The sequence below is a fragment of the Chelonoidis abingdonii genome, chromosome 4, assembly GCF_003597395.2.
Source record: "Chelonoidis abingdonii isolate Lonesome George chromosome 4, CheloAbing_2.0, whole genome shotgun sequence".
NCBI lineage: Eukaryota > Metazoa > Chordata > Testudines > Testudinidae > Chelonoidis > Chelonoidis abingdonii.
Genome location: NC_133772.1, coordinates 109,915,687 through 109,931,218, shown reverse-complemented (window position 1 = coordinate 109,931,218; position 15,532 = coordinate 109,915,687). Strand labels below are relative to the sequence as shown.

The 15,532-nt window shown below is 44.1% G+C and overlaps 1 protein-coding gene across 1 annotated transcript in view; it reads left to right on the top strand.

The window, feature by feature from the left end:
* The window catches only part of SYNDIG1L (synapse differentiation inducing 1 like), a 53,498-nt gene extending 38,379 nt beyond the window's left edge, over positions 1 to 15,119 (top strand). Inside the window, exons 2-4 of the mRNA XM_032801953.2 lie at positions 8,032 to 8,483; positions 10,852 to 10,989; positions 14,947 to 15,119. Coding sequence (XP_032657844.1) covers positions 8,073 to 8,483; positions 10,852 to 10,989; positions 14,947 to 15,105 — 708 coding nt within the window. The 5' untranslated portion in view covers positions 8,032 to 8,072 and the 3' untranslated portion in view covers positions 15,106 to 15,119. The remainder of the gene's footprint in view (positions 1 to 8,031; positions 8,484 to 10,851; positions 10,990 to 14,946) is intronic.
* The last annotated feature ends 413 nt before the right edge of the window (positions 15,120 to 15,532 follow it).

The following is a 15,532-nucleotide window of genomic DNA, read 5'->3' as shown; positions in this document are numbered from 1 at the left end:
CTTGCCTAGGGTCACGCAGACTGTTTGTGACAGAGCAGAAATTGAACCCGGGTCTCTGACGCGCCTGAATAACCTCCTAACTACTGCAGCATCTTCCTTTCTAACTCATTTTCTAACTAGCGCAACATCGCAGCTTTAATCAAACCAGCAGCACCCGGCATAGAAAAGCCCTACCATGAGCTCACTTCGGAGACTCTAACTTGAGCGGCTGACATTTTTTTTTTTGCACAAAACAATTTCCATCATAAAATGTGATGTCAAAATCAAAATTGCCAATGGAAGATGTTGATTTTGACAAATATTGATGACTTTCAATCAGCAAATATAAACAAAAAACATTGGGTTTTGACAGACATTTCTTAAAATGACATGAAAGAGATTTTTTTAAATGCATTTCAAATCAAAAGGATTTTGGGAACGACGAATCATTTAATTTTAATTAACAATGCAGACATCGCCCATTTTAACCTTTCCAAATCAAAATATTTGGGAACCCTTGTGTCTGTGGAAAACGGCTGATATTTGACTTGTTCCTCTGTTTGGCTGAAAAAAATATTAGAAATATCAGCACTTCCCGGGGGCACAAATTCCATTATTTGGCCACCTCTAATTCTAACACTGGACACTGTTTTTTAGAGCAGTTCTTTAGCATACACCTTCTCCTAAACGGACCTCAATGCGATGCCTGCTGCCTTGCGCCAAGAATGTCCATTTCTTTTTAGACACCTTAGTAATTTCTTTCTCTGCAGTATGTTATATAGTATAGGCAGATTCATCTGCCCGATATAGGGTCCCTGGGGTACGCACTCTTTCTGATCTAAGCATATCAGCCTTCATTTTATCTTCCTCCAGATGAAAATTTAATTAAAGAAGTTTGAATTGAAGATTCTAGGATCAAAGTCAGTTAGCTCCCATGTGTTTGTCCCAGGCAAACCAACTTCCCCTGTCAAGGTATATTTTTCCCACTGAACTTTATCGTCCAAAAAGTGGGACCTGCATGTTACCCTTCTTAATGCTAATTCCTAGCTTCAGATCTGATAGCACCCACTAAATGCCACCAACCAGAAATTCCAGTGTTGGTACACTCCCTGTCCCCCAAACCTTCCCTGGGGGACCCAGGACCAAACCCTTGGGTCTTAAACAAGGAAAAGTAAACCAGTTCCCCCTCCTTCCCCTCCCAGACTTTCCCCTCTCTGGGTTACCTGAGGAGGCTACTGTGACCCAAACTCCTTGGATCTTAAAAACAGGAGGATTAACCTTCCCCCCACCATCTTTCCCCCACCAATCCCCTGGTGAGTTTAGACCCAATGCTCTTGGGTCTTAAACAAAGAAAAAATCAATCAGTTCTTAAAAAAGAAAAGCTTTAATTAAAAAAGAAAAAGTAAAATTATCTCTGTAAAACCAGGATGGAAAATGTTTACAGGGTCTTCAGCTTATATAGACTAGAGGGACTCCCTCCCCTTTAGCCTAAGAACAAGTTACAGCAAACAGAGGTAAACATTCTTCCAGCAAATACACACTTGCAAGTTAAGAAACAAACATAAGACTAACCCAGCTTTTCTAGCTAATACTTACTATTTGAACATGAGAGACTGTTTCAGAAAGATTGGAGAAAGATCTGGTTGCACGTCTGGTCCCTCTTAGCCCCAAGATGTGCAACAAAGAACAACACAAACAGCACAAAACAAACTTTCCCTACCACGGAGATTTGAAGATCTTGCCCCCCGAATTGGTCCTCTGGTCAGTGTCAGCCAGGTCATCACTAGAGCTTCTTAACCCTTTACAGGTAAAAGGACATTAACCCTACTATCTGTTGTATGACCCCGCCTAGTGTACAAATTCCTAGTATTGTATCCAGCTTCAAATAACACCTGTTCAATGAGCTTCCATCCCTTCTCTTAGGGCAACATTTCTCAAACTTTTGAAAGTTGAGCCTCCCTTCAGGAAGATGAAATCATTCTCTCTCTTACCCTTCCCTCAAATCCTTCAGCACCACCTTGTGTCGTTAAAGGCCTACTCATCTTATTCACCTATCTTTCATGCCTCTCCCACCAAGAGAGTCACTGAGATCATAGCCTGACCTCGGTATGTCACAGCCCACCAACGCCACCCAGCACCCCACACTTACCCAATATCCAAAATAAGACAATGGCATGCCCCAGATTCTAATTTTCCCATCCTACTAAGAATTTCTATTTGACCCTTTAACAAGTAAGGAACACCTAGTTAAAATAAAATATAAAGCCAGTACAGGCATAGATGGAAATTTTCAATAGAGAAGTGAAACAATCTGGATGATGTGTGTTTTAAGAATATTTGAAGGAATGATCTAACAAATTATAGCACTGACAGTTAATTCAAGGAAGTCACAGAGAACTGGGGTTGTAACGGAGGTTGGAAAGGGAAAAAGTGATCCTGCCAATTACTTTTCTGTAAATTTAAATTCTACTATTTAAATAAAATAATGGAACAAATTTAAGGGGTTGAAAAATCACAAGATGTCTACAGAATAATGATCCAACCATGGAGTTGTGGAAGAAAAGATCTTGGCAGACAAACTTGCATTTTTTAGTAAAGTATTTGACAACTTTCTCATGACATTTTTTCTGCCAAAGTGGAAATAGTCACTGAATGGGACAGAAAACTGCCTGAAGGAACAAGAACAAAGAGTGCTGATAAATTGTCCTGTATGGGGTTGCAGGGCAACGTTTAATGAATATTGCATGTTTCAATGTTAATCTTAGTCTTATTTAAGATCTTCATTAAATGATCTGGAAGAAGGAGTGAACTGCAGAGAAAGGCCTAATACAATTCAGTGGCTGGAAGCTGAAGCTAGACAAATTCAGACGGCAATAAGGTGTAAAATTATACAGCGAGGGTAATTAACCATCAGAACAATTTACAAGTGCTGGGCAGGCTAATTCTCTGTCACTGGTTGTTTGGAAAGCTTGACGGGCTGTTTCTCCAACCAATCTGCTCTTGGTCAAACCGAATTAATTAGGGACTTTCTAAAGCCTGTGTCACATTTAAGCTTAGTACCAATGTGGACACAAGAACAAATGGATATAAACTGACACTAGGAAGTTTAGACTTGAAATTAGATGAAGGTTTCTAACCATAGGGGAGTGAAGTTCTGGAACAGCCTTCCAGGAAGAAGTGGGGGCAAAAGAATATCTGGCTTAAGACTAAAGCTTGATAAGTTATGGATGGGATGGTATGATGGGATAGCCTAATTTTGGCTATTAATTTGGCAACTGATCTTTGATTATTAGCAGGAATATGCCCAGTGGTCTGTGATGGGATGATAGATGGGGTGGATCTGAGTTACTACAGGAATTTTTTCCTAGGTATCTGGCTGGTTAGTCTTAAAGCCAGATATGTCTTTTGCCCCCACTTCTTCCCTTGGAAGGCTGTTCCAGAACTTCACTCCCCTATGGTTAGAAACCTTCATCTAATTTCAAGTCTAAACTTCCTAGTGTCCAGTTTATATCCATTTGTTCTTGTGTCCACATTGGTACTAAGCTTAAGTGTGACACAGGCTTTAGAAAGTCCCTGAATTAATTCCGGTTTGACCAAGAGCAGATTGTTTGGAGAAACAGCCCGTCAAGCTTTCCAAACAACCAGTGACAGAGAATTAGCCTGCCCAGCACTTGGTAAATTGTTCTGATGGTTAATTACCCTCGCTGTTAATAATTTACACCTTATTGCCGTCTGAATTTGTCTAGCTTCAGCTTCCAGCCACTGAATTGTATTAGGCCTTTCTCTGCAGTTCACTCCTTCTTCCAGATCATTTAATGAAGATCTTAAATAAGACTAGATGTAACATTGAAACATGCAATATTCATTAAACGTTGCCCTGCAACCCCATACAGGACAATTTATCAGCACTCTTTGTTCTTGTTCCTTCAGGCAGTTTTCTGTCCACTTCAGTGACTATTTCCCACTTTGGCAGAAAAAAATGTCATGAGAAAAGTTGTCAAATACTTTACTAAAAATGCAAGTTTGTCTGCCAAGATCTTTTCTTCCCAAACTCCATGGTTGGATCATTATTCTGTAGACATCTTGTGATTTTTCACCCCTTAATATTTGTTCCATTATTTTATTAAAAGTAGAATTTAAATTTACAGAAAAGTAATTGGCAGGATCACTTTTTCCCTTTTCCAACCCTCCGTTACAACCCCAGTTCTCTGTGACTTCCTTGAATTAACTGTCAGTGCTATAATTTGTTAGATCATTCCTTCAATATTCTTAAAACACACATCATCCAGATTGTTTCACTTCTCTATTGAAAATTTCCCATCTATGCCTGTACTGGCCTTTATTATTTTATTTTAACTAGGTGTTCCTTACTTGTTAAAGGGTCAAATAGAAATTCTTAGTAGGATGGGAAAATTAAGAATCTGGGGCATGCCATTGGTCTTATTTTGGATATTGGGTTAAGTGTGTGGGTGCTGGGTGGCGTTGGTGGGCTGTGACATACCGAAGGTCAGGCTATGATCTCAGTGACTCTCTTGGTGGGAGAGGCATGAAAGATATGTGAATTAAGATGAGTAGGCCTTTAACGACACAAGGTGGTGCTGAAGGATTTGAGGGGGAAGGGTAAGAGAGAGAATGATTTCATCTTCCTGAAGGGAGGCTCAACTTTCAAAAGTTTGAGAAATGTTGCCCTAAGAGAAGGGATGGAAGCTCATTGACAGGGTTATTTTGAAGCTGGATACAATACTAGGAATTGTACACTAGGCGGGTGTCATAAACAGATAGTTAAGGGTTAATGTCCCTTTTACCTGTAAAGGGTTAAGAAGCTCAGTATACCTGGCTGACACCTGACCAGAGGACCAATCGGGGGGCAAGATACTTTCAAATCTCCGTGGAGGGAAGTCTTTGTTTGTGCTGTTTGTGTTGTTCTTTGTTCGCTCTTGGGGCTAAGAGGACCAGAGTAGCATACCAGATCTTTCTCCAATCTTTCTGAAACAGTCTCTTATGTTCAAATAGTAAGTATTAGCTAGAAAAGCTGGGTTAGTCTTATGTTTGTTTTCTTAACTTGCAAGTGTGTATTTGCTGGAAGAATGTTTACTCTGTTTGCTGTAACTTGTATCTTAGGCTAAAGAGGGAAGTCCCTCTAGTCTATATAAGCTGAAGACCCTGTAAACATTTTCCATCCTGGTTTTACAGAGATAATTTTTACTTTTTCTTTTTTAATTAAAGCTTTCTTTTTAAGAACGATTGATTTTTTCTTTGTTTAGACCCAAGAGCATTGGGTTCTAAACTCACCAGGGGATTTGGTGGGGGAAAGGAGGTTGGGGGGGAAGGTTAATTTCCTCCTGTTTTAAGATCCAAGGAGTTTGGGTCACAGTAGCTCTCAGGTAACCCAGAGAGGGGAAAGTCTGGAGGGGAAGGAGGGGGAATGTTTACTTTTCCTTGTTTTAAGACCCAAGGGTTTGGGTCCTGGGTCCCCCAGGGAAGGTTTGGGGGGGACAGGGAGTGTACCAGACACTGGAATTTCTGGTTGGTGGCAGTGCTATCAGATCTAAGCTAGGAATTAAGCTTAGAAGGGTACATGCAGGTCCCCACTTTTTGGACGCTAAAGTTCAAAGTGGGAAAAATACCTTGACAGGGGGAAGTTGGGTTTGGCCCTGGGACAAACACATGGGAGCTAACTGGACTTTTGATCCTCAGAAGTCTTCAATTCAAACTTCTTTATTTAAATTTTCATCTGGAGGACAGATAAAATGAAGGTGATATGCTTTAGATCAGAAAGAGTGGCGTACCCCAGGGAGCCCTATATCGGGCAGATGAATCTGCCTATACTATATAACATACTGCAGAGAAAGAAATTACTAAGGTGTCTAAAAAGAAATGACATTCTTGGCTGCAAGGCAGCAGGGCATCGCATTGAGGTCCGTTTAGGAGACAGGTGTATGCTAAAGAACTGCTGTAAAAACACAGTGTCCAGTGTTAGAATTAGAGGTGGCCAAATAATGGAATTTGTGCCCCACGGGAAGGTCTGATATTCTAATATTTGTTTTCATGCCAAATCAGGAGGAAAAGTCAAAATATCAGCCGTTTTCACAGAACAAAGGGTTCCAAAATATTTTGATTTGGAAATGTTAAAATGGGCGATGTCTGCATTGTTAATTAAAATGAAATGATTCGTCGTTCCCAAAATACCTTTTGATTTGAAATGGCATTTAAAAAAAATTCTTTTCATGTCATTTAAGAAATGTCTGTTCAAAACCAATGTTTGTTTTGTTTATATTTTGCTGATGGAAAGTCAAACAATTTTGTCAAAATCAACATCTTCCCATGGCAAATTTTGATTTTGACAATCACATTTTCTGATGGGAAATTGTTTTGTGCAAAAAAAAAATGTCAGCCAGCTCAAGTTAGAGTCTCCAGAAGTGAGCTCAGTGGTAGGGCTTTTCTATGCCCGGGGTGCTGCTGGTTTGATTAAAGCTGCGATGTTGCGCTAGTTTAGAAAAATGAGTTTAGAAAGGAAAGATGGTGCAGTAGTTAGGAGGTTATTCAGGGCTGTCAGAGACCCGGGTTCAATTTCTGCTCTGTCACAAACATTCTGCGTGACCCTAGGCAAGTCACGTAGGGCTGTCGTACACTATTAAGTTAGTTCAGTTTAACTACATCTCTCAGGGCTGTGAAAAATGTCACACCCTGTGTCATATAATAAGCTGACCTAAGCCCCAGTGTAGACACCTCTAGGTCGATGGAAGAATTCTTCAATCAGTCTAATTACCACTTCTAGGAGAGCTGGTTTTACTACAGTAATGGAGGAACCGCTTCCATTGCTGTAGTGAGAGTCTACATTGCAGTGGTGCAGCTGAACCACAGTAGCGTGTCTAGTGGAGACATATCCCTAGGCTTGGTAGGTCTACACTTGCAGCTGAGGGTGTAATTCATGGCTCGAGGAGACATACTTGTGCTAGCTCTCACTGAGCCAATAGAATATAGCCATGGCTGTGAGATAGGCTAGCCACCTCTCTGAGATCCTAGGCAGGAACTCGGGGTAGCCACAGCTGCATTCTGTTCATAACAGGCTAGCTCAATGACAGCTAGCGTAAGTGTCTCCATGAGACAGCAATCACTCCCCCAGCTCAAGGTGTAACCATACCCTTTTTTCTCTGTGCCTCATTTCCCCATCTGTATAATGGGGACAATAGCACTTCCTCACCACACAGCGGTATTGGGAGGACAAATATATTAAAGATTGTGAGGAGCTCAGGTACTACAGTGATGGGGCCATATAAGAACCTTCAATAGGCAGGTAAGTGCAGCTGCGGGGGTAGACCAGGCCTCAGCCTTTCAATCCCTCTCTCCCTTACTGTGCTTTGTATAGTGTATGGAGAGGCAGACCCCCCAGAGAACACTAAGACGGTAACATAATTAAAATATCCTCACAGCAACCTTCCATCTTCCCTGAATTTATACTCACTCCCTCACCAGCCTGAGCCCAGGCATTAGAAAGTGCTATGAAAGCTTGAGTATGTTTAGAAACCATTAGCTGCTGAAACTGTAATGCATCAAAGGCTGTAATTTACTGTATGTCCTGCTAGTTTCGGACGTCAGAAAGGCCCCTCAAGTGGATGCCAGCTGTGCATCTACTGCAGTGCCATCTGGTATCCTCTATAGCAATATAAATTATGAGTCACCAGAAAGGATGCAACAGGCATTCCTATCTGACTGTATGGTCCCTTCTCAGTGTGCATTGTAGATACAGCAAATCCTCCACTCATTCCAGCCTGATGTTATCAGGTCATCTCATCACATGGTTAGTCTACTATCAGCTTGTGACAGATGAACAGCTCCTTGATTATCTGAGACAGTGTTCAAGCCACAGAATAGGGAACTAGATTCTTGTTCTCTCTAGTGCAGCCAGATAGTGCCATTTTGCACTGGTCAGCGTCCTGCAGTCATCTCTGCTGTACCCAGTAGATGTTACTATGAATGGTACCCCTGAATCCGCAGCCTCGCCTTGTTGATATTATACACTCACTCCTTCTACTCTCTTTTATTCCTCAGGGTTACCCTCCTGTTAGCTTCTCCAGGCCATTTTTAGCAGAATGGAAAGTCTGAGTGAGCTTCGGAACCCACTGCTGGCCAAGAGCAGCAGGCATCTTCACAGTAGCTACTCCTACCATCAGCATCACCCTAGTCATTGCTGCCAGGGGAAACTTTACATCTTTCAGAACACTGGCAGTGCCAGGACTCACCAGCTGCTGGATGCCAGTTCTCTGCAGCTGGCTGTTGAAGCATTGTATGGTCCCAACTTCATCCTGGTGAAGGATGAGACCAGTCTCAAGGCCAAGGACAACAAAGGGGAGAGCTGCGAGACGACCTTCATGGAAAACAAAGAGGCCCCCTCTGAGGCTGCAGATGGGCGAGAAAAACAAGGGCCATGCCAGATGGAGAGTGACATCAGAATCCAAACAGTGTCCTATGAGGTGGAGGAGGAGGAATTCCAGGAGTGTGAGGTGAGCTACTTCTAGGAGAAACAGCAACAAGCTGCTCCCCAGTGAATATGTCCGACTGCCCTTGGGGATAGATGGTGCACAAATGGTACTGAAGGTGTTAAATGTCTACCATCCCCTTCTGTGTCTGAACTCGCCATCACCACAGAGTGTCCCAGCTGCTTCTGTTGGTGTCCAACAGGGTTATTTTTGGTGGGATACTTTGCAAATTTAATTTAATGCTGAAATCAAAGTGGAGCTGAGATTAAAGCATCCAGGAGGACTCAATCAATTGTTATAACATGATCTCATTTCATTTGCATATTGCAGTCTCATTGGTTGAAATGAAGAGTACTTGTGGCACCTTCAAGACTTAACAAGTTTATTTGGGCATAAGCTTTCGTGGGCTATTTTCCCATGCTAATTTTTCCCCTACTGTTACTCACACCTTCTTGTCAACTGCTTGAAATGGGCCATCCTGATTATCACTACAAAAGTTTTTTTTTCTCCTGCTGGTAATAGTCCACCTTAATTGATTAGTCTTGTTAGAGTTGGTATGACAACACCCATTTTTTCACATTCTCTGTGTATATATATCTTCTTACTGTATTTTCCACTGCATGCATCCGATGAAGTGAGTTTTAGCCCATGAAAGTTTATGCCCAAATAAACTTGTTAGTCTCTAAGGTGCCACAAGTTCTCCTCGTTCTTTTTGGTGATACAGACTAACGTGGCTACCACTCTGAAACCTGTCACCATTAGTTGAAATGTTATCGTAGTATTGTGAGTTTCTCTTATACTGTCCTTTCCCACCCACCCCTCTCCTCTCCAGCTCTGGCTTATTACAGAGCAAATGTTACTAGTTCTGTCAGCAGCACTGCAGTGAAGGTGTTGTTATATTTTCAGGGTTGGAAAGTAATCTGGGACACTGTGAATTGGCCAGAAATTCAGCCAAGAGAATGAGCCATCTCAGCGGGGGGTGTCCTTTGAAATAGCCCTTTTTTAACATGATGGCTAAGTGTAGATGAATAATGATGTCATACTTTGTGTGGCAGCCACATGTGGCATATATGCTGCTCTGTCACAAGGCACTTAGGTATCTTGATTGGATGCTCAGAGGGGACCTCATTTTACCCATCCCCCTCCCTCCCCTGTAGCAATCTTATCTTGTCACCATCCTCCCAGTCCCCTCTTGACACCTTCTGTGCCACACCCAATCTCCTGCCTCCCACACATTCTCCCTACATGCTCCCCTCAGTTTCCTGTTGTTGATCCATGCCCCATATTTTCCCTCCCAGTCTTTTGGTAGTCTCTCATCATTCAATTCTCCCACTCTGCTACCCACATTCCTCTGCATCCTCAATCTGTCTCATGCTCTCTGTATTACCCTGAACCTCCTCAGTCACTTTCCTGGCACTCCTTAGCCTCTGACTCTGCCCCCACATTTCCCTCAGTCTCCCTCCTGCACCCTACATTCCCTAAAACTCCCTCAGTTTCCCTTCCTGCTCCGCATCTTTCCCAGTAATTTCCTATGCCTCCATGCACCCTCTCTCTGTGTACCCAACATTTCCCTGTCTCTTCACAATTTCTGGTCCCGTTTCCTAACTCCAAAGCCCAGGAGGTGGCCAACTTTCCTGATATCAGCCTGACTTCAGCTCAGTTGAGAACAATGGGAAATGGTGGCCATCTTCATTAGGAGCAGCCTCACTTTCCAATGCAAGGCAGTGGTAGCCATCTTGACTATGGCTGTGGCATTACAGAAAATAATGGGAAATGGTGGCCATTCTGAATAAGGGCAGGTGAGAGGATATATAGACCCCACACAGCGGGTGGGGGTAGGGGTGGGAAGCGCTGCTTATATACAAAATGATAAGTGCCCTAGAAATACCATCGTGGGCAGACTGACAGGCAGTTCTGATTCAGGGAAAGCCTTTAGTAATAGGACACAGAGCATTTTGTGTCAAGAGCTCCGAGTTGCCAGAGGTTGGTAGTGACCAAAAGTTTTTTCCACCACCAGGTCATGAGATCCTGCATCTCAGCCTCGTTCCCATCACACTTGCCTCCACACAGCAGGTCTGGATGCACCATAGCGATTGCACCCCTTTTTTATCCCTGTGGCAGATCCCTCCACTGCAGGCCAGCATCAGACTGGTGGGAGGAGGACAGCACACCCCTGTGTCAGTGTTTGCAGCCTCCCCCCCGCGCCTGGTTTTGACAGGCTGGCCTCATGATATGTTTCAGGGTCACGTAAGTGTCAGACATGCCAGCCTGTCCCACTGAGGGGTGAATGAGGTGCGCTTGCACTGCTCTCCCCAAGCTCTCTGTGCCTGGGCACTCTCCAGGCCTGACGGCTCTGCGCTGCTTAGTAGCACTGAACTCATTTGTTTTCCAGAGTGACTCCTCGAGTGACAGTGAGAGTGAGGATCATTTCCTGATGCTCCCCCCACGAGACCACCTGGGCCTGGCCATTTTTTCAATGCTCTGCTGCTTCTGGCCCCTGGGAATTGCTGCCTTCTACTTCTCCCATAGGGTGAGGAATCCATTTGCTGATGTCTCCTTTTCTGTGCTGCACATGCTGGGTTAGGTAATGGCTCTAATGCAGGGACCCTACAAGCCAGAAGAACCCCTTGAGTCAGGGGCCTGGCACCATTCCAGTCAGTGAGACACACATCTCTGTCATTCCCATTGGTCTTGTTTCCAACCCTCACTGACCCAACTCTGTGTGCTGGGGTACAGCAAGTCATACTCCAGGGCATGCAGTGCTCTGAGCACCCTTCATCCACACCCCACAGCAGAATTACATGGTTCCACTGCAGCCAGGGCTCTCCATGATCATGTGGGGGAACTACAGGACTTGCCCTTCAGTGCAGAGACTAGATACTGTGGGCCAGAGTCCCACCCTTTGTGCCATTCTGGTGGTGCAAAGGGACCCAAAACTGACCATAACTTGCCAAATGAGAGTTTCTCCAGCATGGGTGAGTCTTTGGCTGGGGTGGAGCTGCTGCAGTCAGTTCCTACATTGCCCTGCTCCAGTTTCTGTGCTTCAACAATCCCCAAAGAGTGGATGGTCTCCTGGGTGTCTTTACCTTCTGATGTAGCTTGGAGCTGTCCCTGGGCTACTCCAAACTATTCCAGAGCCAGCAGTGGATCTGCTTGAGAATCCAGCTGCCTCGGAGACTGGGCAGAGCAGAGACTCTGGCCTCTGTTTCTCATTACAGGGGTCCCTCCATTCATTATGTCTGTTGTAATGGCCTCTGATGTTGTCAGATAAAGCCAGTTCCCCCTCTGTAAAATAGGGATAACACCACCTCCCTTTGCCAATCTGCTGGTTAAACCTTTAGTCAACATTACTCTCCTGTTTTAAATCTGGGGACGGATTGACAGCTCTCCCGATTGAAACATGAGTCCATTGTGATCCTCCCAGATCACACAAGGGCTTGATTCTCCTCACACGTGTGTGTAAGTCAAGTATAACTCAGCCATGTAAAGCCTGGCACAAATAAGACAAGAATCTGGGCCTTGACCTGTGTTAGCTCTGACTGGCTGCTGCTCTGGTCAGGGTATGGGCCAGATTCTGTTCTCGGTTACACAGATGTAGATCCAGAATAATTCACTCGGAGTCGGTGGAGTTGTGCCAGTTTTCTACTGGATGATACCAAGATCAAAGTTTTTCTCACAGTCTTAAGAATGGAGACAGTAGAAACAATAATAAAAGATAAGTTATAATGCACCTAGTTGAGAATAACATGAAAGGAACAACCTAGCACAGCACCTGTGAGGCAAAGTGGGGTCTTTAAGCTGCTGGAGTTCTTAGAAGAGGAGCTCTTGTTGTTTGTTTATCTAATGTAATTGCTGTACACAGTGCTTGGTTATTACTCCGATTGTTTGTTAGTTCTGCAGGGCAGGGACTGTCTCTGTGTTTGCTGAACAACTGAGAACACGCACAGTGTTTAAAGGAAGTTAAAAGCACCCATCTTGAAGAGCTTGCAGTCTAACCACTCTCTCCACCACGGTGTCACTCCAGTTTTATGCCCAGTGGGTTTCCATTGAAATCAATAACATTATGCCAGTGTAAAACTAGAACAATGCAGTGGGGAATCAGCTCGTAGGTTTTAACTAAGAACGAGCAAGTAGTGGATAAAAGATGACAGATGGGTCTATTTAGACCTTCAAAGGCTTTTGATAAAGGTGGTAATCCTGGGCAAGGTGGATACAGGTCTGTTATAGTTATTATACACTGGTTAGGAGGTAAAAAGTTAAAGGACAAGGCTAAATAATTGTCAGTCCTCAACCAAGAAGGAGATTAATAATGGGTTTCCCTAGGGAACAGTTCTCAGACTAGTTATGTTAAATATTTTATTAACGATTTAGATGTTGGGGTTGAATAAAGAGACGTCAACATTTGCTGATGACACGAAATCATTTAGGTGAGGAGGGCTGAGAGGAGCTCTTGAAGAATGTAACACAGCCAGGAAACTGGGAACATGATGGCAGATGAGTCGGCACAGACAAGTGCAAGCTGATGCCCACTGCAAGGAGCACTTCAATCTTGCTGGCCACTGAATTAGCCGCTCAGGAAGCAGTGTGGCATGTCACTGTAAGCAACCTTGAATCTGTGCAGTGTGCAGTGGTGGCCCAGAGAGCAAATGAGATGCCTGGATATTGAAAGGAGAATAGAGAGGAATGTGACAATGCCATAGCACAGACTGGTGTGTGTCCTCACCTTGAATACTGCATTCAGTACCAGGCACTTCATCTTAAAGATGAGGTGCAATCAGGATCGGCGCTAAGGTTTATCGCGCCCTAGGCACACGGCCATTTTGCCGCCCCCCGCGCTGATCCCACGGCTCCGGTGGAGCTGCTGCAGTAATGCCTGCGGGAGGTCCACTGGAGCCACGCGCGCAGCCGACCGTCTGCAGGCATGACTGCAGCAGCTCCACCGGAGCCGTGGACCTACGGACCCTCTGCAGGCATGCCTGCGGCAGGTCAACCAGAGCCACCTGCCACCCCGCGGCAAAATGCCGCCCCCCGAATAATCCTGGTGCCCTAGGCGATTGACTAGGCTGCCTAAACGGTAGCGCCTGCCCTGGGTGCAATAGAAGAAACAGGAAAAGGTAACAGCAATTAAAAAATGACTAGGAACACAGTTACTGCCAGATCCATGGTCCAGGCTGTCTGCTGCCTTTTCCCTGCTTGTACCCAGAACCAAATGCCAAGGTGTAAATTCCCATAACAATCAATTATGGAATAATCTGCCTCTGGGGGAATATTCTTCACTCCTATCAGTCAATGATTGGTTTATCCTAGCTAATGTATCTGCAGTATTCTTGTTTTTCATATACATGTTGACTCCACTATGTCCTTATATCATGTGGCAGTGAGTTCCATGGGTTATTTATGCATTGTGGGAAAAAACTATATTTCCTTTTATCACTTTTAAATGTATTGCCTTTTAATTTCAGTAAATGTCCCTGTGCTCTGAGATTATGAGAAAGTGTAAAGGGCAGTGCACCATTTACATGCTTTATCCTATTCACTATATTGTGAATATTTTCATTTGATGGAAATGATCAAAGGCCTGGAAAGACCCTTTTAACCTCTACCACATGAAAGTATTTCTAGGCCTCTGATCATTTCATTGCTCCCCTTCAAACTCTTTCTATAACTGCCATATCCTTTTTGAAATGATGTGGCCAGAACTGAACACCAGAGGAGGGTGACCCGCCAGTATATGCAATGACATTATATTGTTTCACTATTCTTTTTTATCCCTTTTTTAATACAATGTAACCAGAAATAATTTACATATTCCTGATTAGCCAACATACTGAAGACTATTAGTACAATATAGCTAGTATCTCTGCATGTACAGTCCTTCTGGCATGACATCATGAAGTTCCATTGCATTTACATTTCAGGACCACAAGTGCACGAAGTAACATATTCAAAAGTCCAAACACAACCAGTTCAAAGACTGATCCATCTACAAATGTATGGATAGCTGTAGCTACTCACCAAGAAATACATCTCTATCCCCATATAACACGACCTGATATAACATGAATTCGGATATAATGCAGTAAAGCAGCACTCGGGGCGGGGGGGGGCAGGGCTGCGCACTTTGGTGGATCAAAGCAAGTTTGATATAACGCAGTTTCACCTATAACGTAGTAAGATTTTTTCGCTCCTGAGGACAGTGTTATATCGGGGTAGAGGTGTACTGTGCTGGGAAGAGCTGATGCAATTATCCCTGTACTATGAGAGTGGAATTTAAGAATATCAGATGCACACATGTACTTCAAACTTCTCAACCCCTCAAACCTACCTTTTAAAGGAAAGCTGTGTCAAAGTAAAGTTGCACAGAAGGGAAGAGGAGGGTAAGGGTTGGGAGTCAGTGCTGTTCCCTGGAGTAAGTGAACAGTCATTCCTCTCCCCAAAGGGGTTAGATGGCGTTAATAGTCACTTACGCATTGTCTTCTCTTTCCAGACCAGTAAGGCTGTCTCCAAGGGGGACTTCCACATGGCAAGTTCAGCCTCCCGGCGGGCCCTCTTCCTTGCTGCGCTCTCCATCACCATCGGCACAGGGGTCTATGTTGGTGTGATTGTAGCACTGATTGCTTATCTATCCAAAAGTGGCCATGTATAGCAGAGACCTTCACGCCAAAGCTCAGCACTCTGCACCCAAAGGCCACTGCTAGTGGGATTCACACTTTTGTATGGAGCAAAGGACACAACGCTTGCAAGGGCTGCTGAGCAGCTCCATGAGTGGAGGGATCCAGGCTTGGATGCTCTGTACAGGGTCTTTCCCTTTTACATGAACAGTAGACTCCATTCTCCTTTACACCTTGGACAACTGGCTAACAATATCCTGCTAGTAAAGAACTCAGCACAGGCTGAAAGTCCTGGATTCTGAGGCTGGGAGGAGCATGTTTCACTTAAGGAAGAATGTGGAAGAGATCTTTTTAGTTCAGCTGCAGGGCCTGCTGCAGCCATGTATAGTTTTCAAAACAACATGTTCATGTTCTAGTCCTGCACTGCGAATCCCACCACCTAGTATATCATAGCCCTGGTCT